Genomic DNA, 25,166 nt, shown 5'->3' on the forward strand with positions numbered 1-25,166 from the left:
CTAAATTTAATCATAAGTAAAACACATTAAACCAACTATCAGCACAGTTTCTCAGTTTACCAGTGGAAATTGCTACTAACTCCCTAATTTAGCCATTTTGTTTCACTTAGGTTAAGTACAGCCATTGAAGATAAAAATGCAGTATGATTTGGCACCTCAGCAGCAAAGACTATGCACATACTATCATCGACAAATACTGTCAAGATCAAACTGGTCCCCGTTTTGATTTGCAGTGACCCAAAGCACATCTTCTCAAGGCCTTATATTGAGATGCTGACACGACGTTCAAAAGTTGACCCACTTGGCGATTGTCGTCTGGGAGACGGCTGGAAGGTTACTGAACTGGACCTTGACAGGGAGATGTCAGATGCACTGGTCAAGTGCTTCTTTATTTACCGAGGTAAAGCCTGGAGTCTTAGGTCCTCTAAAAGATTTGTCTGAAGCAAAGCTACAGTTAAGGCAAAGCTCTTACTGGTTGAGTTAAAGGCCAATGGGTAGAGTATTTGACCCACTGTTATTACTGCCTAAAGCTGAGTAAAAAAGCAAGTGGTATAGAGAAGAGGTAATGAGGACATGAATGTCACAGTAATTGATGAATCAAAAATGTTATCTCCATTAATACAGAATACCTACCTCTAAGAAATGCTTGTATAACTACATTGTTAATATGCCAACTACACTTTGCCTTAACTCCCAACAGTTTTGATTACACTACCTATACTATCATGTAACATGATGTTACTGTAGACAACTATTATGTTGCTGTAATGAGGGGGATATTATTACTTAACTAAGACATGTATCCAGCTGTCATGAACTAAAGGCTGGATCTTATACCAGGCCTTTATATCCCGCAGGCTTTCCTCTGCTGGATGTGTATTTCTGAACAACCAATACTAATTTCAGATTTATTTTTTTCAAAAATTGCAGGGTTTCTTCCGGATAATTAGATAGAGAGTTGCACCAGAACAACATGTAATATACTTATTTACTGCAAGAGTAGTTAAATACAATTATCAGAACTTAGTTTGCTCAATTCATCTTGTAAAACAGGTACAAACTTGATTAAACTTGCTACAAATGTGTTTTTTCAGTGAACAATACAGTCTTTCCTGTTAGCACCACAGTAGCATCCACCCCAAGTGTGTGATTTAATGTGTCTTTGATGTTTTTTTAACAAAGGATGTGACAGTGTAATGAAACTGTCTGAGCTGGGGTCACACTCTCTGGACTGTCCACACAGGCCCACAGGGGACCTGGATGCAACGGTCAGTATGAAAGATTAAATAGCTCTGTGCTTTGCCAAAATCACTGTCCGACCTCGACTCTGCTCATCCTTTATTTACAAGTCAGTGCTCCATTTACAGTGACTAAGTGCTGGTTTAACTTCCAGAGTAAAAGTATCGTGTGTGTGTGTGTGTGTGCGTGCGTGCGTGCGTGCGTGCGTGCGTTCGTGCGTGCGTGCGTGCGTGCATGTGTGTGGTGACACAGTTAAGAGTGGATAAAACAATCATTTGTGTGCAGGTTTTTATGGAGAGGGTGCAGGGGTGTGTTTTTGCTTTTAATGAATTGTTATTATACCCTAACATGTAAATGCACTTCACTTGCGTTCATGTTCATTTTCAGGATGTCACAGAGACAAGCTGGTATAAGAAGCACTTTGCATCATCCAGTTGTTTGGAGATAGAGACTAAACACATGCTGGAGGTAATAATTCAGTTTACTTTGAATTATCAGTATATTCAAGTCTTTAATTGCATTAGAGGCACCACCTTATATCCTAAGTGGTAGATCTATGGCCATCAGACAAACATTTGTAGGTAAAGGATTGTGTCAAGGCTATAAAAGCCTATTTCTTAAATATACCCAACTATACAGTATGGACTGGGATTAAGAGGATTTGCCTGCACCATGTTCTTATCTGCTATTTTAGGTTTTAAGTCATAATATAGTTTGTGTTGTCACAGTCCGACCTGTATAATGCTACTCATATCTGATTAAGCTTTACTGCTTGGCCTGTTGTACTTCATGGGGGGGGGTTATTGTTTTCTTTCTCTACTACAGGTGCGTAACTGGGAGAAAAGACTACAAATGACAGCAGGAGAAGAGAGTGTGGATAAACTGTGCAGCTTGGCTCAGGATCACCTGAAACTCTACCGGTAACACCTGCCAAAACCAGGCACGTAACACTTTCCAAACCAAGAGCATAGGATCAGAAATTAAATTCATTAAAAGGCATCTATCAAAATCTACTGGCAATCAATACCTACTTTTTTCTCCCTGTTTTTGAAATATTATTTCTCCCTAAAATCTCTGATACAACCCCCTGACTCCAAGAACCTTCTTATCCTCTATAGTTTAACACTTTTAATAAATCACCATGGACATTACTATAATAATACAAATGCTGTATTATTAGAACTTTTCTTGGAAGACAAAATTTAAGGAGGACTTGAGCCAAAAAGCCAGAAAGAGTGTCAAAAACTGTATTAATGAAAATGTTTTATCAATTTTCTGTAGATATTATGTTACTTATAAAATGGCACTAAGTAAATTACCATCCACTTTAACAGACAGTTTCTGGAGGTTCTTTGTATTCTGCAGCTAAATAACAAAACCGTCTGCTGATAATTTAAACACACCATTGGCAAGTGGACAGAAGAGTCATTTTCCTTGCCCTGCCTTGGCACAGCAGCTCAGCTTCAGCCATTAAAAAATACATGAAAATGGGCTACTTGACGGTTACCTCATGAGCTTCCTCCTCTAGCTGACGTGCCAGGCACTCAAGTTACTGCTCATCTTTTCTCAGCTACTTGTGCCTTGCTAATTGTTTGATGGCTCTGAGATGTGACATTTGAGACTGATCCCAGAGGACTGAATGAAAGTCACTGGAACTGAACTGAGATGTAATGCCAGAGAGAGAGAGAGAGAGGGAGGGAGAGGAAGAGTTGGGTATAGGGATATGGAGCACAGTTAATCTTCACCTCTGAAAGTATAAACAAGCTTTTTCTGTTGTACTGGATCAAGCTGAAGGATGATGAATGTATCACTTGTGTACATACTGTCAAACTTTAATTTTTAATGTTTAAGAAATTATACTGCATATAATATTGGGAGCATATAAGAGGCCCACAGAACAATATTCACTGGAATATATAAGCCATTGCATCAACTCTGACAAATAAAGGGCACTCTTGCCAAGGGAAGTTACACTCTGAATATTTCATGCAAAGGACGCATGCAATGATTCGTAAGTGAAAGAGAAGGCAGCCAAATGGAGGATCCTTTTATTCCTCATTACGCAGAGCACTGTGAATGACTGAGGATGAAGAAGTGTTTGTGCTTGAATAAAACAGAAACAATTTCAAACAGCAGTGGAAGAGTTTAATTTCAAGAGTGAGACTTTAACAAAATCTAAGCTTTTTCATGAGATTGTAACACAGGAAAATAACCACATGGTTGATGGTCACAACAGTCTGAATTGGTTAACTAAAACATAGTCACTTATTATTACAGTTGGAGCTCGTGTTAAAACTGTAGGGGATCACATTATCGTGTCTTTTTAAATTATGACTAATTATCATCCAAATACAAATTTTGTGGTGATATCAAACCTGTTTTTTTTTACATTAAAACTGTACATACAAGAAAGACCCCCACATATCAAAATGATTGACAATTAATTACTTTAATTACCTTTAACTAAGTTTGGTATGTAGCCAGACAGGAGTTGAATTCTCATTTAGGTTATTTAGCCTAATTTATAATTTTTATTTTTATATTTATCTTTTATAATTAAATTGTATTTTAAATGAATCAGGTTTTTTTGAAGCAGACACATAGCAAATTTGTGGTTGCAAAAACAATAAACCACAAATTTAGCAATACTACACACAGTAATCAGTCTGTCACCTGTCTCCAGGCTGTGCAGTGTTTATTTTATCACATTTCCACAGGGGATATGTTGCAGTACGAGGATGGCCAGTCTCCTCTGCACAACCTGGAGCAGGCTGCTGTCTACTATGCGTCAGCTATCAGACTCAGCTCCAGGGATGCCAGACTCCACTTCCTGTTGGGTCTTGTTCTGGAGGAGCAGCACTATGCCACAGAGATGTATGGCCTCCAGGGGAAGGTACTGTTTCAAACAGTATATCATTTTAAGTATATAATTTCATATAAATTTGAAAACACAGAATTGCACCGCTAAAAGCAACCCAACCTCTCCCTTTTTCTTTCCTTCGCCTCCAGACCGATAAGGACAGAGATGAATTAAGTGATGCTAAATCAACAGCACGTCAGGATGACATCCTGGCAGTGTGTAAACTCCATGGTTTCCTCGGCACGCCCACGGTGGAGAACCAGCTTCAGGCCTTGGATAAAGAGTATCAGCAGCTCAAAGAGCAGGGACAGTCCAGCAAAGCAGACTATGTTCAGACTCTCTACATCTGGCTCTCAAAGAAAACTGGCAAGGTAACTGTGTCATACTGTAGGTTGTTAAGTTTACTTTACTTACTCTAATTAAGAGCACCAGTGAAATACATAAAATGTAAATGATCAGATATATTATGATACCATTTTTATATTGTATCAAACACAATCAACACCTGTTCTGTTGGTGCTTGAGCTTACATCTGTATCTGATAGTGATGAGAGAATTACTAAAAGGCCAGTATAGAAAAGCAGCTTCTTCTGTCTCACTGCTCTGTCTCTACATCTCTGTCTCTCTCCAATCAGTGTCTTGCACATCAGAACACATCAGGAGGCCTGCTGTATGGCATATGACTTATCTGATAGAATGTACAGCCATGCTACAGGTCATTAAGACATTACAGGCATCACAATATTTTAGAAAGACACTAATAATGGTCTTTAATTGTGGATCACATACTTTACCTCAGAGTATCCAACCAAAACTAATGAGTAGCTTTTTATCGTCTTGCAAATTAAGTGGGTTTTTAGAAACAGAATACCTCATGTTTTTTTGCTGCCAGAAACTGTCACAGGTGATGGATACTTAAGTTATGCATTTTTATGTAGCTTGTTGTGTAATGTAAGAGACTGCTGTGACACATAGCTATTGTTCCATAAAGCTGTTGGATTAAAGCACCCACTAAATAATTACTCATCATTAAATGGCAGATGAAACTGAACTCCCTACTCCCTTGTTGCAGGATAGCGGTTCAGCTGTGCGCGATGAGGAGAACTGTGTTCATCGAGCTCTGATTAAATACCTGGACGCCTGGTCTCTGAGTCCAGACAGCTGGGAGTACAACCTCCACGTAGGACGGCTACTGCTGCTGCAAGGGAGGTGCAGGGAAGCCCTGCAGCATCTCCAGAGCGGCCTGGCGCTGCGGCCCCTACATCCTGCACTCAGGTAAGATCACAGAAGTATAAATGGTAGTTGAAGCAGAAAATGTATTGTGTCATAATTAATTAGAATTTATGCACAGATCAATGAGGTTTTAGACAGAAGAATATCTGAAATATAAGCTAATGAGAACAGAATCATTTGAAGCAAACCCACACTGTGCCTGACAAGTGATCAATCTTGAAAATGATTCTAAAACACACAAGCAGGCAATGAAATGAAAGAACTTGGGCTTAGGTGTAGACTTGTTGCTAAATCTGGAAATGAGTATAGAGAGGTGAAAGCATGTATCTTTTTCTATGTCATTGTAACATGAGAGCAGCTTTAAACCAGCCACTCAACCTGCTCCTCAAATGTTCTCTCCCCTACAACCTTATATGATACCATATGATCATATAGGGATTAGGCAATTGAAAAAAGTGAAAAAAGTGTAGTCACTATATGAAGTGAGGCCTGGCACTTCACCAGGGTAAATGGGGTTTGCATTACTGTAATATGTAAAACCACAGAGTAGAAGTTAGCTTTGTATTCACCATACCCTCTGTGTTGCCTTCATTGTCTCAGATTCTTCACTGGGCTGGCTGTGCTGCAGCAGGAGCAGAAAGCCTCTGCGGACACAGAGAAGGAGGCTGCTCTGTTCTTACAACAGGGACTGGAGCACTTTGTCAGCCAGCGCTGCAGCAAGAGGTGTGCATGTGTTTGTGAGTGTGTGTGTGTGTGTGTGTGTGTGTGTGTGTGGTGGAGGTGGATACATTCAGCAAGAGAGTGAGAGAGTGAGAGGGCCTGACAGTATCAGTAATATACCAGGATGTTCTGTTTAAGCCTGCTGGAGGGAGAATAGGGAAGTGAAAAAGACCATCATAGTCTGCAGAAATATACTGACATACCATCTGCAGTGTCACCCATACGCAGGTTTTTTTTAAATATACATTTTAAAGTTTCCATATGGGTTGGGTGATGATTTGGGTGAAGATTAAGAGATATGAATCTTTCATAGTTGAAAAAAGAGGTGGGAACATTTTTGGATTGACCAGTCTCTGTGATTTATCATAAAGGAGATTCAGCCCTTGTCTTGGATTTGTTTGATTTGCTTTTATGCAACTTCCTTGTGGTCATCATGGCTGGTTTTTCTGTGCTGTCAATCATTTTCATGTTTTTCTATACAGCTGGGTGGAGCAGGATCCATCAGAGCTTCTGTCCAGTCACAGCACACAGTTCCTGCAAGGCCTTCTGACTCTGGGACAGCTGCAACACAGAAACATACTATCTGAGAAGGCTATGAGTGCCGAACAGGTCTATCACACGTACGTTACAAACAGAAGTTTTAAGAAAGAGGTGGATTTCAGCTCCAGTTAACTGCCTCACTTATTCCCATAGTGATTCAAAGAAAAATCACATCAGCACAACATTGGAACATTTTCATTCACATCAGTACAAACCACTTAAATAAGTGTTTAATGTCTTCATTAAAACCCTGTGTCTGCTCTGTTTCTGTGCTGGAATGCTTCAGGGTAGCAGTGCTTACTGCCCAGAGCGTGAGTCAGTGTGTGTGTCGTGGCGAGGTGAGCAGGCAGCTGGAGTGGGTGCTGCTGCATACTCACTTCGCCCTGCTGCAGAGGCTGATCCAGCAGGGTGAGCCCCAGGCCAAAGGTGGCATTGATAGGCAGTCCCTGGTGGCAAAGAGATGCCAGGCCCTCACAGCTCTCATACGCCTCACGTCTATCACCCCCTGCCAGGAGCTGCTGGACATGCAGGAGAGGGTAAGAGTGGACGTTAGGCATTCAACATGCATATTTTATTTGTATTTTAATAGTCTTTCTGGCTTTTCTCATATTTTCTCTGTTTTGCAAAGTTAACAATACGACAGGTCTCTGAACTGAAGCACCGTAGCTAATCCGTATTGACCGTTATGTCAATAAGTGCTGTGTTGTGAGAGAGAATTCAGACTTTTAACTTCTCCCCTGCTGCTTTGTACAGGCATGTCAACTGGCAGTAGTGACCACACCACGAGACAGCCACGCCCTATTTCTCTTAGGTCTGGCACAGCTGGCCCAATATGACAACAACCCAAACTCAGACAGGTCAAAGGAAGCCATAACTGATGCCTGCTTCAGCTTCCAGGCCAGCATTGAGCTGGAAAACAAGGCTCAGCGCGGAGAGCCACCTGAACAGCTGAGCAGTGAGTCTCTGTTGTTCTTACTGTTTTTTTAAGGTCTTTGCTCTCTCTCAGAATCACAGCTAACTAGCAGTATTATGTAGAGATGGGCCTCATCTTACTTTGATGTAAAAATTATATACAGGGCATTGGTTTCATGACTGCTGTTGAAGAAACACTATATATTATCAATTAAATTGAAATTGAACTTCACACCCACATTAATCATTGCGTGTTTGCTTAGAACAAAAGTGGTGGCAGGACCGGCAGGAGGCTGAAAATGAGAAAGCTGCCAAGCAGTCGAACACCCAACCAGCAGGAGTGAAGGGGTCTTCTGACACCAGTGTGGCTAAGAGAGGAGCTAGGCAGGGCAGGGGAGGGCCTGGTCAAGGGCGGGTAGCAGCAGCTGTAACCAAAGCTCCTGCTCCTGCACCCCCAGCCCCCATCAGGGGAGGGAAAGCTACCCGGCCTGCAGCCAAAACCCCTGCAGCCAGGTGAGTCACACTGGCAGCCTGAGCCAAGCGTGTAGCAGACCTGCAATGTGGTTGTCTGTGGATGTTTGTTCACATCTATTTATTCATGGGTGATTTTGTGTGAATGCAAATGGTTTGGACTGTTATCCTGTTTCATTTTCATGCCAAGTACAAAAACAATCTTTTATCCATCTGGGGAGCTTCACTAGAACAAGTTTTAAGTTTGTTTCTTTATAGAAGCTGTATGAAAAGTTGATTATTTGAATGAGGGAAACATTTAGAGGTCTTGAAAAGTTTTAGGACTATGCTTTTATACATATGCATAATGTATATATATATATATATATATAATGTGTATAATATGTGTGTGTGTGTGTGTGTGTGTGTGTGTGTGTGTGTGTGTGTGTGTGTGTGTGTGTGTGTGTGTGTGTGTGTGTACAAAAACATTAGCAAACATTACAAAACTCAGACATTAACACTGGTAGAAATGTGATGTGTGATTTTAGCTTTTGTGATGTCTTTCAGATCTTATGTATTATGTTTTCTCTCCTGTAGAGGGAGAGCTGGAGCAGCAGCCAAGCCAGATGGATCAGCAAAACCTTCCAGCAATGGCACTAAGCCTCAGCTCCCCACTAACAAGTCTAAACAGGACTGTTGCCCCGATACTGTTGAGACAGCAAAGGGTAAGGCGTGACAAAAGCATTGGGAGTGACATACACAGTGAGGTGAAAACCTTTCCTCCCCAAAGTCTTTTCACAATTTAGGAGAAACAAATCTTTTAAACTGAATATTGTGCTGTTTTACAGTTGTACACATGAGGTATGAATGGGTTTTGTAAGCTCAAAGTTCATACCATAAAAGACAGGGAGAAAGAAATATGGAGGGAAAAGGGGAGTTAATGTGCTCTGTGTGAGAGAGGAGTTCAAACATAATTCTGTTTTAAGTAGTATCTAAAAATGTAAACCTGACACATTTTGAGGGCATAGGACACACATTAAATGATGGTTAACACATGCTTTTAATGGCTCTTTTTGAAATTATCATTTTACTTTATGTTGCATGTAGCAACTTAAAATCACCATAAGAGAGTGTTAGATTAGATTCCCAATCCTAAAGATAAAGGTTCAAATTTGGATGATGTGAGGTCACATTGTATCGTTGTATCACCTTAGACCATTTCAGGTACGGTAATTTTATTTACACCTTTTTGCACTAACATGTAAACAATAAACAGGGCTTGTAGTATGAGTATGAGAAATTTTGCAGTTTCACTTTAAATAACAGTTGTGTCATTGTGAAATCTCATCTATGACACACCATGAAAAAATGTATGTCTTTCAATGTCTTTCTCTACCCCTGTTTATCAAAGGAGGTAATTCCTCTTTATGTCTGTAGTTTCAGGGCCTCCTGTGGGAGACAGAGTCACTGTGTCCAGTCCAGTGAACCGCAGGTCTCATATCCCACGGCTGGGTCTGGCCCGCGCCCTCTCCCGCTCTGCAGACACCCAGGACCAGGCAAAGCAGCTCTACCGAGAGACCATCTCCATGGCACAAGGGGTCAGTTGTTATTTGTTATATTTAGATTTCAGGTATTTCCTCAATACTTTACAATGCAGCTTACAATGGCTATAAAATGACATCACAAGTTTCACACCCACCAACTGTGTGGCTCCACCAGCCTTGGTGATTAATTCCACTGGAATGATCACATGCTCCTCTGTTGGATTAGACAATTACATAACATTTGGTTTTATTGGGAAAAAAGAAAACTTACTGTTTAAGTAGTAGAATATGTTCTGATCAAGACAAGAAAACATTTGCTCTGTATTCTTAAATGGTTTCACCTAAATTGTGTCTCATAGCTAAGAGACATTCTATAAACTGGAGGATTTCACATATGTGGTAAAGAACTAATATAATACAGATGAGGAAATGTGATTGGCTGATCACTTTACAGATTGTCTTATTAGGTAGTTCTTTGTTGACCCACATTTAGAAATTAATGCAGTTAATTTCAGTAATAACAAATGGGAAAGAAATTCATTTTTAGGGGTCTAAGTGTCTAAATTTTCTCCCAGATTTGGTTCACAGGGTCTTTTGTGTCTCTACATTCATGATCTTAGCATTTTTCAGCTTGTCTACTATTTAGGAAAAGATCTTAATGATGTCAGGATAACCTGAATAACTTGCAAATGAAGCAGACATTCATACAGACTTAAAATCAGGTGGTGATGTGTGGTGTCAATTTCCCTTAGTCGATGTAATTCAAACAAGATGTAGTTAAAGAATTACCTGGCTCTTTAGGTCCATGATGCCTACATTGAGCTTGCGCAGCTGCTGGAGCCATCAGACCCACAGGCTGCAGTGGAGGTGTACTGCAAATTCCCCCTGAAGCCAGTGGCCGAGCAAGACTTCGATGATGCCTTCATCACAGGAGAGATCGTCCGCATGCTGATCACGCTGGAGCAGTTTGACCACCTGCAGCTGGGCCCCAGTCTCGTAGCACACGGCAAAGTCATGGGCCTAAGTGATTACTATTACTATTATTACGAATACTGTAGACATTGTAATATCAGTCTTGGTAGAAGTCAAAATTCAGCAATAGTTATTACAGAAATACAACACATACACAAATATTCCATATTCTTTTGTTAGAGAAGATGGTGACATTCTTTACACCGTACTATGTGACAAACTTCAGCCATCTTGAATGGCAGTCACGTTTAAACAAACACTGCAGATACTCTTTGCAAATACTGGTTTACCACCGATTTCCTAGTGGTAAACCAGCGATGTCACCTTGACTATATTTATTAAATGTGTTGTTTAAATAGAGTGTTGTATTGAAATCATGCAACCAGACCCATGTGACAAGCTATTTATAGAGATGTATCACATTCAACTGGTGTGATGGCCAGATAGATGGCATGACACATTACATAGAGTGCAAACATGCAGCATGATGTCAGATAAATAAGTGACTGCACGGGGCAAGTCACGTTAGAATCATTTAGTTATCTTAAGATGTTATTATTGTTATTATTTTATTTATTATTTTATTTCATGAACTCTCAACTGAGATGTGTGATTTGAAATCAAGTAAAAGCGATTTAAAAAATTTAAAACACACTTAAAACAATGTGACAAATATTTTGGGTGTCATTTTGAAATGGAATTGTTCATATGTTAATGTGGCTGTGGGCTATTCGTAGGTTGCATAGAGAAATACATCGACATCTTGGATGGAAAGTCCATGACCAAGCTGCTGAAGAGTGTCTATGCGAGGATCCATGACAAACATGAGGACGATGAGGATCTACAGGATTTCTTCAAGTTCAAATGCTGGATATGATGCTGGTAACCTTAAAGAAAATGTCTGTATTAATCCATTTGGATCCTTAAATGACTCACAGTTTATTTACTCTACATCAAAAAGACATTTTGTCTTCAGCTGATAAGATTCTTACTGTGTTCATGCAGACAGCGCTTCTCTTGACTTAACTTACCTCTGATCATAAATACGTCTTTCATATTGGATAGAGAACACAGAGAAAATGTTCCTTTTTTTTTTCTTCAAACGCACATTTAATTTGAAAACACTGAGTTCTCATTAAAATGTCATATCAAAAGTAACAATTTTAACAACAGACAAAACTGTAGTACAACATTCACCAATAGTGCAATAAAAGACAATTTCAGTAAGCATCCTACAAAATGGAAATAGATAAAGAAATTAAATTTTAATCCCCAAAGTATTATTCCAAGCCAGAGGCTGTATGACTCATTTATTCATCCTAATAGAGGTTTCTTGATCGTATGGGAAATGTGTTGCACTGTATTTCTCTGCACTAGAGGATAAAATTGCCTTCAAGGCTCAGTCAAGCACTACCCCTATTCATTTGAGTTAAATGTTTTTCTGCCAAGATATGGATGAAGATGAGAGTCAGCTGTATGAAATCTAGATGAACAGCTGCAAAGACCTGCTGTAGGAAATTGTCGTCTTCAAATAAAAGATCATCAATCCACTGATGACCAGAGGTACAATTCAGCCTCACGAAAAGGCAGTGCTTTAAACACTATTGGTGCATCTTGCTTTGTATTGGGCTGCACAGACCATCAGTCTTTGTTCTAGTCTACTTTTTCACACCACGTTGAGTTTGGTGACAATGAGCACGCGGACAGACTGGTCAAAGCCTGAACACACACAGAGGCCCTGCTTATCAGGACTCCAGTCCAGGCTGGCGATTGGCTGAGTGGACAGAGTGACGTTCTGTAAGAGGTTGACGGTGCCGGCTACACCCACATCCACATTATCTGAGTCCTTCTTGCTTCTCTGAGCAGGATACTCACTGGAAATGACATCAAAACATAATTAAAATATTTTATAGTTTATAGTACATCAGAAAAACTTTATTCCAATTGTTGCAGTTAAAGATGGACTGCTTACTATTTCCACACGTGTAGGTTGCCTGCTCCCCCTGCAGTCATAAAGATGTCTCTGTTTTGAGGCAAATGCCTCACCTGCCAGATGGTTGACTTATGAGCCTAAAATAAAGAAGGATAATTTACTTTCCAAAGCAATTAACTCAGTGATGGCAAAATTCATTTCTAGCACCTTTCAAGACATTGTGAACCTCTGTCGAAAACCTCTGAACCACTTTAACCTGATGAAGGTCAAATATTGTGTCCTTTCTGTTGTGTAGTTTTTGTCAAGATTGTTGTCCCTTACACAGTTTTGATTTTTCCTTTTGTGTTGACTTAAATTCTAAACCCTGTTTGAAGGTATATGTCACTGAAGGAACAGCTTTTATCCCTAGCATGATCTCTTCTATCAGAGCTCTTTCTCCTGCCCCCACCTTTACCAATGTTCCACTTTCCTTGTGTAAACTGACCAAACTGCACTGCAGAGAGCTGCTACTTTGCCTGTACATATAGGGGGCACCTCCAGAAAGCTGGAGTATTGTTAATGACTTCATTGAAACCACTGTGTGTGATTTCAAGAAACAATGTGGTAATGCAACACACAAATATAACTAATTAAAAATAAAAATAAAAAACTATCCTACTTAAAAAATTCAAACTGCCTTTATAATCCACTGGTTGCATTTTCATCTATAGTTTGAGATGTTGATAATAAAATAATATATTTATAAAAGGTATAATATATAATTAAAAAAAAATAATGCATCAACCACATGTTAAGACTTGTCTGTAGAGCTACACTGATATCTTCATTTAGACCAAAAATATCTGGTGGAACATTATGATTCATAGTTGGAGACAATGATGTGCCAACTGTTGATCTCTCAGAAGAACTGAACAAATATTTAGAAAGCTGAGGCCTCTGATCTCTCAGACCTTGCAAACACTTGGCGAACTGGGCTACACACTAATGCCAGTTTAAGTGTGTTTTTCTAGCATTTTCCCACAAAACGCCACACTTCTCTCTCCTCGCTGGCCCAGTGTCATTTTTGGCCAGTGTCACAAAGCCACAGAGAATGTTAGACAAACACAACCCCAAACACTTCCAGCTGTGAAAACGGTCAAAACGATGTGTGTCCCATTTCCCCTTGTACCAGACAAATGTAAAACTAATAATAATAACGATCATAATCTTTTGACATTTCTCCATACAAGGGAGCCAAACGACCGTCTGGCTCGCTTCACCCAGGTCAATTACCTTTTCGGAAACAGAGGCGAAGCCCTTGGTGGGGTGCTGGGTCCTCATGTCAAAGACATGGAATTTTCCCTCCAGGGAGGTAGCCACCAGCTTGTTCATGTTGATGTCTTTCCTGTCAAACTCCACACAGCATACCTGGTCATGATGTAAGAAGAAAAAAAACAGTCTCTTCCTGGGCATCTATCACATGGCTTTCTCCATACAACAGAATCTATTGAAAAGGACAAAATGAACCCTGGCAGGTTCATCTACATTCAAGAGGTGATGAGTAAGAGGGACGACTATAAAAATAAAATCAGTGCACTGACCTCAAAGTTCCCCTGTGGTTTTACGCTAAATGATGCTGGGAAGTCATTTTCAGCTCTGTCTCCACATCTGTCCCTGTTTTTGTCTACTGTATGATTCAAGTGCAGGTTGCAGAGCAAAAGAAATAATGTATGTTTGGACAGTTTATCCTAATAAAAACATCAGTTCTCAATATGAGGACTACTCTTTGTGTTTCAGGGCTGAGTTGGCTGAATCACACTGTCAGTTTGAGTTCCTGTTTTCTTCTGAAAAGGTTGTAATTTTCTTCCTGTGGTGCCACACTGGCAACATATACAGTAGAATCAAAAGGAAAAGTTTCCCCCGAAGTATTTAACAACTTCATAAAAATCACATACAGCAGGAGAAGTCACACCACTTTTTGGCAGATATAATTTATGCTTTACCATTTCAATACAGGTGTTAACTTTACCCCATTTTTAATGTTGGTTTCCCACCGTAGAGACATATTCCGCAGGTCAAAGAGTTTGATGTCTCCATTGTCATAGCCAGCACACACACAGCGGTCCTGATCATTGAAGGCATGACCTACGACAAGAAGGTCAAAGGAAAATGAACACTGTTTTCATTCATAATGAAGGCACCAGGCTATAAGGATGTATGTCTAGGAAAGTTGTCTGAAACTGAACTGGACAGCCATGGTTGCTTAAAACTTTTGGATGTAGGTTCTTCCAACCCCAAAAGCTTATATTTCACTCACCAAAGGCAACAGTCCAGCAGTCCCTCTTGGTCTCTCCTTCCACGGGCTCCATGTTGGCTACAGGTGAATCCTTCTGTCTGGGATCCCACACCTTTACTGTCCCTGTAACACCCAAAGGAAAAATGACTTAGCTAACTTAAACATCAGATAATGATATTATATATTCACCATAGGATCTACTTTTTGTCTTTATTTACTTAGTTGTCTTTATGTCAATGCTTTGAAGAGGTTTTAATTGTAAATGACATCAAACCGTCTCTGCTTCCAGTGACTATCTCAGGTGCGCCATCGCCAATCCCCAGGCCACCAACAGCATCAATACTATTCACTATTTCTTTGTGGGCCTTTACACTATACACTGGCACTTCAGGTGTCTCCAGATTCCTGTGGACAACAGAAGCATCTGCATGAATGCACCAGCAAAACAGGGTCAGTGTGAACTCACAAATCAGTCAGACAGCAACTCTATTAAGAGGCCAGTTTTAGAACAGGGTAATTGAGCCTCTGGAATTAAAACAGCTTTGAATTAAAGTTAAAACCTTGCTTTCACCATTTCATTTCATGCTGTTACTGGCAAGGCACAGGTGGTGTGACATCAGTGGGTGTGGATAAAATACCATATATTGAGATTTCCATCAAAATCCCCGGTTGCTATGTGTCTTTGTTGAAGAGAGGTGGCCCCAAATGTCCCACACTTGATGGGCTTAGGTTTCTCCACCTAGAATATAAGAGAAGCCTTGTTTTGTTTAGCTCAAAGAAGGGGACAATGCAACAAGCAGTGAAATAGCAGTATAGAACAAACACCACATACTTATTTTTGTACAGTCTTGACTTGTATGTTAATGGAAAATACCCTAAACTTAAAAACTTTAAGTAAGGATGAGTATGAGAGAAATTAGAAATGATTTAGGAAATTAATTACCAATAAAATTATTAGTCCAAGCCAGGGTCTAACCCAAGGCATCCAAACCCTGGTGCTGTGATGCCTTCAGGTTTCTAAGCTGATACACCACCCCATGAATCCAGATTTCCAATGCCTTTTCTGCACTCTTGAAGTTATCATGTGCTTATATTGTTTCTCATACAATTGTACCTTGATGTCTGCTAGATATCAAACTATAAACCTGTAAGAACATGTTTGCTTTGACTGTCAGGAAGCTGCAGCTACATTCTTTCTCTTATCTTACATGGTTCAAATAAAGTGGCCAATCCGCTGTGTAAATCATGTCGAAACACAAGGATTGTTGTCCATTTGCTTTTGATTTTAGAGACATGTTAATGCATCTTTAAGCACTTTGTCTTACATCTTGCAACGCTTTTGGCCAGTTGCATGGTGAATTGGGGGAAGGAATTGGCTGGCATAAAAACATTCTCATCATAAAGTCTTTTGAGACATTGATCAGAGTCATACTGCAGGGACTTTCCACTTTTAACGAAGTGACATTTGCCTCCAATGGTAACTTTTAAATGTCTTTTAGCCTGTTCCACATTAGGCCTAAATCTGAACACCTATAGGATGTTAGCAACCTCCAAGATCCTAATTTTCCAGGTGCAGCAGGGAGGTCAAAAAGACAGTCAGGTATAATCTGCAATTTTAAAATAACACAATATAGGGATGTGTTCAAAAACCTTAGACTAATAGAGGTCATTGCTGCCTTGATGTTGCCTGTTGCTATGGAGACAACAACCTAGAAAGACTTTTCTAGAAACCTCAGACAAACCAGACATAATGTTGTATATTTTTCACGGCACAGGAGCAAATAAAACTGGCATGTTAAGGTGCTGTTTACCTCCTTGACGAGCCGAGCCTCTCCTTGCTGCACTTCATATATTTGCATGACTCCGGTTCCTCTGGGAAAGTTCCCCAGGCAGACAAACTTCGCACTGCACGGAATCCATTTACTGTCAAAAACAGTGTAGTTCAAGCTCTTCTGAATATGCGCAATAATCTGAGGTTTCGATAGAGGCGATGACATCTTTGCTGATTTGGAAATCTTCTGTAAATCGTCTGAAAAGCTCTTGATAAGTAACACGACCACCGTTCATCAGCGCATTTCGCTGCCACAACAAACGAGACCCTTCCGCTGCGGCTGCCCAAAGAGATGCCTGACAAAAATGTTTGCCTCTTGTGTGAATGTTGACATATACAAATAATTCATCCAAACATTACACCAAAAAAAGAACTATATCAAACCACTGAGATATATTTTTCAACTACGACACAATTATTCCCGTTATTCATTATTTTAACACTACAGGCATTGACGCAGCGCCATTTTGGGTCCTTTCCGCCACACGAGGGTTCCTCTCATGCCACTGTGGCCTCAGTCTGCGTCAGTTTTTGACTCTTTAAACTGATTTAAAACTCGTTTCGCGATGGACGTCGAAAAAAATCCAGTTCCCGGAGCCGGCGCCGCCGCGGAGAGCAAAGATGACACAGATTCCTTCACGAAGGTAAAGTCTAAAAAGACTCAGAAGCGAAAACGTGAACAAGATGGAGTGGACATGGACACGGAGGATCCCGTGGCCATCAAGCGGCCGCAGTTTCCACCGATTTCAGGCGAAAAACTGAGGGTAACTACTCTGTGTACATGTGCTCTGTGTGTTGTCTCAGCTTTATCCAGCGTGAGTGTTTATTTCATGCCATTTGTCTTCTTCACACGTTTGGTCGCTAACTGCTGCTGTGCACAGTTTTGAGTTCTTCTATGACTTTGACTGAATGTTTTTAAGACTTGCCCTGATCTACCAAAAAAAAAAAAACAGAAGCAGATTTACCTCATATCATTTGGGTCTACACAATTTGATTAATGACATATTTGTACCAGTGAAGTATAATCAGCCAGTACGGGTCCCTCTTTCCTCCATCCAGAGGTCTTGGTCTTGTAGAGACTTTAAATCTAGTTTACAGTTTGAACGCTTGTGTTTTTTTATCATCAACACTCTTGTGTAATAGCTGCAGCCACTCGCTACTTCACAAAATAGTTTTTAAAAATGTAAAACACTGATAAAATATTCATAACTAATATCCACCCAACAGTACAAGGATTAGTGAGACCACCCACAACTCTAAAGTCATCGCTGCAGGTTAATGCATCAGCAATTAAATGCTGGAAAGGAAAGTCAGTCATTATAACAAGTGTGATTTAGTTATAAAAGCTATATACATTGTGGTGCCAACACTCTGACTCATCATCTACACAATGTGGGTGGAACAACTTAAACTTTTAGGCAGGAGCTGTTTTCTGATGTTTTATAGATCAACCAATTAATTGAGAAATAATCATTAGATTAATTGTTAGTGAAAATAATCAAAAGTGGTATTCTAGTAAATTCCAAGTCAGCACTACAGATTTTTTTTTATTTTTATTTTTTTACTGATTTTTTTTCACGTGTGTCTCAGGGACCAGATGAGATGCGCAAAATCGCCGTCCCGGCTCACAGATACACCCCTCTGAAGGACAACTGGATGAAGATTTTCACCCCCATTGTAGAGAACCTACAGCTCCAAGTCAGATTCAACCTCAAAACGAGGAATGTTGAAATCAAAGTAAGTTTCCACGGCCCTGACATGTGAGCAGTGCTGTCACTACATTAATGTCCACCCGTTTTATGTCTCTCTGGTACCCACAGTTTTGTGCGTAATATGCCTTCCCTCTTTCAGACATGCAAGGAAACACAGGACATTGCCTCACTCACAAAAGCAGCAGATTTTGTCCGAGCCTTTGTTCTAGGATTCCAGGTTGAAGTAAGTACACTAATGGAGGGCTTTGGAGCGCTGTGCATGTTTTCATTTGCCTGGTGTTTTTAAAATCAGATTTCTGCGTCTGGTTACTGAAAAATGTGAAGTTAGGACCACATCCTATTATTGATTTGCTGATATTGAACTTCTATCATAGATTATTTAATATTCCTTAGTTTAAAGGCTTATTGTTTAAACAATAACAAGAACGTCAGATTCACTCTCTTTAAGTATCTTTGTCATTGACATAGATCACACTGGTTATTTTACTCTGGATAAGCAGAAAAGCAGATCTAAGCACTTAGCTTTATAATAACTATCACTATATTTCATTCTCGATGTTTTATGAATGTCCCTTGAACCTCATGTGATTTTTGTTTGTGATACAATACTTTCTCTTCGCAGGATGCCCTAGCTCTCATCAGATTAGATGAGCTTTTCCTAGAAACCTTTGATGTCACAGACGGTAAGATCACTGCACCACGGTACCTTCTGTCTGCTCTGACACAGGCCTCATCTGATTAACGCTCTTCTGTCCCTGCTGCAAAATGAAAGAAATGTCCAAACTAAATGTCTCTTGGTATGTATTTAATTGTTGCCTCATGTTGTCTGTCTTGTTAGTAAAACCTCTGAAGGGAGACCACTTATCCAGAGCCATCGGAAGAGTGGCAGGGAAGGGGGGGAAAACCAAATTCACCATTGAAAACGTCACAAAGACTCGCATAGTGCTTGCAGAGACGTGAGTTCCCTGCACCAGTACAGTAAAATGAGGAGAATCATTTTGTGGTCACGATTTTATTACAGTGATTATTGACCATTATTAGGTTATTTTTAAAAGCACTTGTTTTATTTTACTTTTGCAGTTTAACATTTTATTTTGAAAGTTTCACTGCATTTCTGTCAAACTAACAGAGAAGTGAAGGTTTTGTTTTTGTTTTGTTGTCATGCAATGCTGCAACAATCACACAACTGTTCCACAGAGAGTTGAAGTCTGTGAATTACTGCTGTCAAATCAAATGATCTCCAAATGACCAAGCCTGCTTAAAAATATATACAATGAGCTGGACCAGGGTTTTCACAGTGACACAGAGGAAGGGTTCACTTCTCTAAAACTAGGCTCATTAAGTTTTGTTGTTAAATGCAGACACATACTGTTGTGTTATATAATTAATGACTAGCAATTGTAAATTCTTCCCTTGCAGGGATATTTATAAGTAGGTTGGTGTACCTGTGATGTGTGTTGCAATTGTTTAGCTGCAGAGAAATGAAACTGGGGGGAGGAAAAACACAAATTAACACACCGTCGTGTCTCTTCACAGAAAAGTTCACATACTGGGGTCTTTCCAGAATATCAAGATGGCCCGGACAGCAATTTGTAACTTAATCTTGGGTAAGGAGGACATTGTTTCATATGGTTGATGTCATATTTGGTCTCTTTGAATTTAGATGTCGTGCTGAGTAGTGACCTTTTAAACCCTTTTGCCCTTACAGGAAGTCCTCCTTCAAAGGTCTACGGCAACATCAGAGTGGTGGCTAGCAGGACTGCTGAGAGATTCTGAAGTCTGATTGGTTGATGTGTGTATTTATCTCTCGCCCCATTGGCTGATGGAATTCCCACTTTGATCCATGTTGTTAAGACTGTTGACTGCCTTTCGGACCGACATCTCAGGTTCTTCTGCCATGGCCTCATGTTTCCAGCTGCTTTTTGCATCAGCTGGCTTCAAATGTGAGGAGAAGTTTCTGATACCTGCATAAACAGGATGCAGGTATCTGAAAATATGAGTTTGTGTAAATAAATAAATACAAATCCACTACAGATTGAGTTCAGAAGTCTCACTGAAGTGTATAAATTCAAGTTTCTGCTCGTGGCAACACAGTTCTGCTCAATAACATCCAGAAGAGAACTGACAGAAGATCCATTACTTTCAACATTTCAAAGTTTATTTAAATTTTATTTAATTTTCATACAGTATCAAGTTTCCAACAGTCCCACAGCATAAGATGCAGCATGCAGAAAAAGGAAAAAAAAGGTTCTCAAACTTAAATCTTTTCAGATATCCCCACACAAACTAAAAAGAACCCAAGTCCCTCAGAGAAAAAGTAGCACTTACAAACTAAAGCGCGGTCTGAACTATACAGAGAACAGAGAGCCAGAACTGCATTTAACAAATACTTATATACAAAAGAAAGGAAAAAAAAACCCCATAAAATTTTCCCCTTTAAGCTGAGTACAGTGTGTGGCAGTTTGAGACAGGATCAGATATGCAACTTTTACTGGAATAGAAGCATCTCGCTGACCCGGGTAAAATACAAAAAGTTACATGTAGTTCAGTTCATTTGGATTACCTCTCATAATATGTGTACATTTACCAAAGTTTGGCAACATCCATATTGTATACCATTAAATTCTTAAATATATTAACATCACCATCCATGTGTAAACAAGAGGATTATTTCAAAAAATTGATCTACATGCACAACAAAAAATATATTTCCATGTCATGCAAGCACAGGGAGGCCCAAGCCGTGCAGAGCTTTGGGATAAGGGACAACAGAGCACTCCAGATTCACATCTCTGACTGAAAGCTCCTGTTCAAACCAGCAGTCGGCCTCCAAAGCAAAAAATGAAAAGCTATCCTGATGCCATTTTATAGTAGGAAGCATTTTTCCCTTAGAAATTAAAATTTGGTTGAATTTGTTTTTCTCCCTGTTCGTATCAGTGGGTGGAAGGGGGAGAAAATGAGGTGATTGTGACAGGAAAAAAAAGTGGGAGAAGAAGCCAACTTTTGAAATGTACACGTTCAAAAGGAAAAAAAAAAAAACCTAACTACAATATACAGTCTATCCCATTGCACACTGATCATGCCAACGTGTTAAGATTTTAAGTGTTCGTGTTGCGTTAAAGAAAACTGACCCGTCCTGCGCTGTACTGAGAAAGGTAAGTATTCAGAAGGGCTCATGTAAAGCAGAGGCAAAGCCTTCTCCTCTTGCTGTTAAAGAAGATGAGCACATTGATTACCTAATATACACATATTGGTTAAAAAAACGCTGCCTGCAGATAAGTCTCTTAAATTGCTATATACTCGCACAAACAACATAATCTCACCATTATTCACTCTTAAGCTATTACTCTCAGTTCTTAGCAAAGTCCATCCAGCCGCTGTCCTTAACGTTAAATAAAAAGTCTTGAAACTCTAATGATTCCACTATAAGTCTTTTGTCACTGAGTGCAGAGCTATTCTTTGCATTGGAGATTGTCGTATAGATGCACGCGGTTAAAACGCAAAATACTTCATCAAGAGTAAACCATGTATCACTTTTGCAGCCACAAATTATTTTTTGGAAAGACATTTTCTTGGCATTAATTTATCTACCTATAATTTCATGACAGGAAACAAGGATAATCTCCGACAATATAAACACATTCCTAAGTATAAATAAAACTAGCAATCTTATTACAAAAAAAAAAAAAAAACAGAAAACATGAATTGCTTTGCTAAGAGTAACTGGAAGCTTCACTGGTCTAATCCGAGCTGCTCGTGTGTAAGCTAAAAACGGAGGAGACAAAGTCAAAACTGAAGATTTTCGTTTTGCACCTAACGTGACTCGCAGTCGTGCAGTCAGACGTGTCACAAGCCAGTCTGTCCGGCAGGGATGACAGCAGTGATGATGGGTAATGACTTGGACTGGTTTCTGGATATGTTCTGGTTGGCACTTCATACCCTACTTTCTAGTTGTACTGTAAGTCAAGTGTTAATATACTATACACTTCCCCTCACCAGACAACCATAGATATACTTGTATTTTTTCTTCTTTATAAAAGACAAGAACAAAAAATAAATATCAAAAATAACAATTAACAAAAAAAGAAAGGATGAAATATGAACAAGCCAACCAGCCTCCTCACTGAGCCCCCTTTCTCCCCCCTCATCCAGAATCAGAGATGCTCTTGCAAATGACAAATAGATGTCCTTCAGTCTCTTAAAGTGCTACGACCGGGTTATTGAGAGGATTTACAGTTCAATAACACTTCAAAGTTGGCTTCACGAGGCCCGTGGTTTTTGAAAGAAAAAGTGGCTTCACGGAGAGAGAGAGAGAGAGAGAGACAGAGAGAGAGAGAGAGATAAAGAGAAAGAGAGAGAGAATACTTCCATTGAGTTACACAGAGAGCGTTTTGCCGGACGTCTTGAGCAGATCTTCAGAGATGGTGGAGAAAGCGAGTGTCGAGGAGGAAGGGGGGGATTCAGCGAGCGGAGGGAGCGCTCACACATCCACCACCATCTTTTTGTGTATATCGAGACCACCCACCACCTGGAGGAAAGAGAGAGGGGGAGGCAAAAGAGAACACGTTCATTAATCCAGATCTGTTACAGGCAACGATGTCAGGACTCCAGTTAGACACATTTGGCTTGTCAGAGCAGGAAAGACACAGGTGTTACTACTAACATTCAAGATAATTCAGCTCCCAGTGTCCTCGTAAGAAATGACAATGAACCAGCATTCACAACAGCAGGACCCTGGTGTTAAGTACACTTCAACTAACAAATATATTCATCACTGATTAAGCTTTTATTTTTATAAATAATCTCTTAGACTATGAATAAAAGAAACGCCCCAAAAACTGTCCATGAAGTCTTCAAAGTGCTTGTTTTGTCCAACGAACAGTTCAAAGCCTCAAAGTTTCAACAGAGAAAAGCGACAAAGAAGAAGAGAGCAAATGTTTGGCATTTTTATCTAAATACCTTCTCAAAAGTGTTCATTAATTAACAAAACTGTGCATCTGTAATTTAGTATTCCACTTTCATAAAGCTGGGGACACGTTAAACAAGGACTGGTCAAAACTGAAGCAGCAGAGGAAGAAATCCAGACGTTGAAGTCTGTAATATGGGTCAAGCTCCAAACACAATGCATGCTTCATTTCCCATAATGCAACTTAATTGTCAAAGGGACGTAATTGTGATGTCATAGCTGGGGAGTGCTCACTCTTAAACTTAGTCCAGGTTACAATATCATCCAGCCTCTGTCCTTAACACTGAATAACAAGTGAACTGAACTCTGTGTGTAGAAACAGTGAAGTGTCCCTTTAACCGACAGATTATTTCAGCACTAACGCTTAAGTTTTACCACTAAAATGTTGGAGGTGCAAATACTCTTTCCTTTTACTACTCCCAGCCTTTTGACAACATCTATTTTTGTATCCATCTTATTTTTACACCTTCTTTGTTGCAGCTTCTTTCATCCTACAGTGCTCAGATCAGGACGTCTACACACGAGACAGAAATCGTGTCACGCGGTCTCCTCCTTCAAGTGTCTCCTTTTTGAGCAGCGGCGCTTTGTTAAAAACAGGATGTAATATTCTCCTGCGCCATCCTGAAAATACACGCTCACAAGGACGAGAGCCTTTTTAGTTCAAGGCTCCGGAGATCCAGCCGTCAAATGTGGGCCTTGTGTCTGTCAGAGTTAGAACCGGCGCCTTCGATTTCAGAAAATGTCTCCGAGCAAAGCGGGCTCCACTGGGGTCCGACAAGGGACGAGTTATGTGGATGATACTTAAGAGAGCGCTAATTGTGCTGAAAGAGACTTTGCTTCCCTCTTTGATCTTAAATTAGATAATTAAGGCCAAGTATCTCAACTGTATTGGTATTTAAATCAGTGCGACAGCGAGGCAGCCGCATATCGGCAAGATCTTGTTTCTCAGCATTGCTGGAAATAAAGCTGAAATGCCAAAAAATAATCCAATAAAAAAATATATCTCCAGGATGCACTCACTTAGTGAAGTGCAACAGACCAGCCGTGTCTTCATTTGCACATCGAACTACTGTGACTCCAGCAGCTATTGATACAAATACGCATCGGCTCAGCTCTCGACAGATCTGTACTAACTCAGCTGTATTTCAATAAAACCTCGCCCCTTCCATAATCTTTGACCTCAGTCTAATGGTTCTTTGAAAATGACTGAGCCTTTGCTATGAACATCCAGTGAGTGTGGATCCACAGGCCGGCAGAATCCACAAACCACTTGAAAATGTAATTAGTATTCTAGAGGCTCCAGACATTTAAATCCTCTCTGTGAGACAGACGTTTTCCCTGCTGTCTATGGTCATTTCTGAGGCAGGTTTGTATTGGACTGACCTCTAAATAACATTAGCTTTACCTAACTAAGGCCTGGAGATTGAGTCCACTTCAGTAAAGCTGGACAGGAATACCTTGCTGGTAGTGAAGTGTTGCAATGATCATCTCACTGCAGTAACTCAGCAGAGTCTCTCCCTGGCTGCCACTGCAGGCTGAAAACTCATCTCTTCATTAACCCTCCACCCCTCCCCACTCACACAGGCTCCGCTTTCTTATTTTACACAAGCAAACCTCTACCTCTGTGTTTTTATATCTCATTTCTCTCTTATTACATCAGTAGTCACCCCTCTCACATGATCGTCCCAGGATTTGAATGTCGGGGCACTATGCACTCCTGACTATTGCTGTCTCACTATAAATATAGGCTCATTTCACAGTTGTTAGATTGGCTTCAGCTGAAGGCCTCAACGCAGAATAAATATGATCTTTTACTTTCTGCTTGGGTCAATATTCCTGTAGTATAATGCAGCCAAAGTGATGGCTCAGTATTTTTAGAGGCCCATCACATGTAGCAGGAACTCATCAGCCTATATTTACAGCCCCTGACACCACATTTCACCAGGAAGCGTGAAACTGAAACCCAGTGCTGTCGAGCC

The 25,166-nt window shown here is 40.1% G+C and overlaps 4 protein-coding genes across 4 annotated transcripts in view; 2 read left to right on the top strand and 2 right to left on the bottom strand.

Moving 5' to 3' along the window:
• The first annotated feature begins 1,680 nt into the window (after nt 1-1,680).
• Nucleotides 1,681-11,601, top strand: LOC139622608 (uncharacterized). The gene is made up of 14 exons (XM_071480005.1): nt 1,681-1,707; nt 2,065-2,179; nt 3,957-4,132; nt 4,249-4,470; nt 5,172-5,374; nt 5,933-6,055; nt 6,535-6,672; nt 6,879-7,128; nt 7,346-7,547; nt 7,768-8,017; nt 8,552-8,679; nt 9,392-9,552; nt 10,300-10,522; nt 11,208-11,601. Exons 3-14 carry the CDS (start codon nt 3,962-3,964, stop codon nt 11,345-11,347), a joined length of 2,211 nt encoding a protein of 736 aa, XP_071336106.1. The 5' UTR covers nt 1,681-1,707; nt 2,065-2,179; nt 3,957-3,961; the 3' UTR covers nt 11,348-11,601.
• Nucleotides 11,553-16,801, bottom strand: dnaaf10 (dynein axonemal assembly factor 10). The gene is made up of 8 exons (XM_071480011.1): nt 16,490-16,801; nt 15,317-15,417; nt 14,953-15,083; nt 14,700-14,801; nt 14,412-14,527; nt 13,676-13,810; nt 12,443-12,540; nt 11,553-12,344 (listed from the first exon to the last, which is right to left on the bottom strand). Exons 1-8 carry the CDS (start codon nt 16,673-16,675, stop codon nt 12,137-12,139), a joined length of 1,077 nt encoding a protein of 358 aa, XP_071336112.1. The 5' UTR covers nt 16,676-16,801; the 3' UTR covers nt 11,553-12,136.
• Nucleotides 16,802-16,970: 169 nt separating this feature from the next.
• On the top strand, nt 16,971-20,254 carry pno1 (partner of NOB1 homolog). Its single transcript, XM_071480012.1, has 7 exons — nt 16,971-17,273; nt 18,100-18,246; nt 18,361-18,444; nt 18,844-18,904; nt 19,060-19,177; nt 19,758-19,828; nt 19,930-20,254. The coding sequence occupies exons 1-7, from the start codon at nt 17,076-17,078 to the stop codon at nt 19,995-19,997; spliced, it is 747 nt and encodes a 248-aa protein (XP_071336113.1). The 5' UTR covers nt 16,971-17,075; the 3' UTR covers nt 19,998-20,254.
• Nucleotides 20,255-20,357: 103 nt separating this feature from the next.
• The window catches only part of ppp3r1a (protein phosphatase 3, regulatory subunit B, alpha a), a 28,275-nt gene continuing 23,466 nt past the window's right edge, over nt 20,358-25,166 (bottom strand). Inside the window, exon 6 of the mRNA XM_071480013.1 lies at nt 20,358-22,749. Coding sequence (XP_071336114.1) covers nt 22,702-22,749 — 48 coding nt within the window. The 3' untranslated portion in view covers nt 20,358-22,701. The remainder of the gene's footprint in view (nt 22,750-25,166) is intronic.

The sequence above is a fragment of the Trachinotus anak genome, unplaced genomic scaffold (genome assembly GCF_046630095.1).
Source record: "Trachinotus anak isolate AG129_WGS33_773 ecotype Australia unplaced genomic scaffold, CSIRO_AGI_Tana_v1 ptg000007l, whole genome shotgun sequence".
Classification (NCBI taxonomy): Eukaryota; Metazoa; Chordata; class Actinopteri; order Carangiformes; family Carangidae; genus Trachinotus; species Trachinotus anak.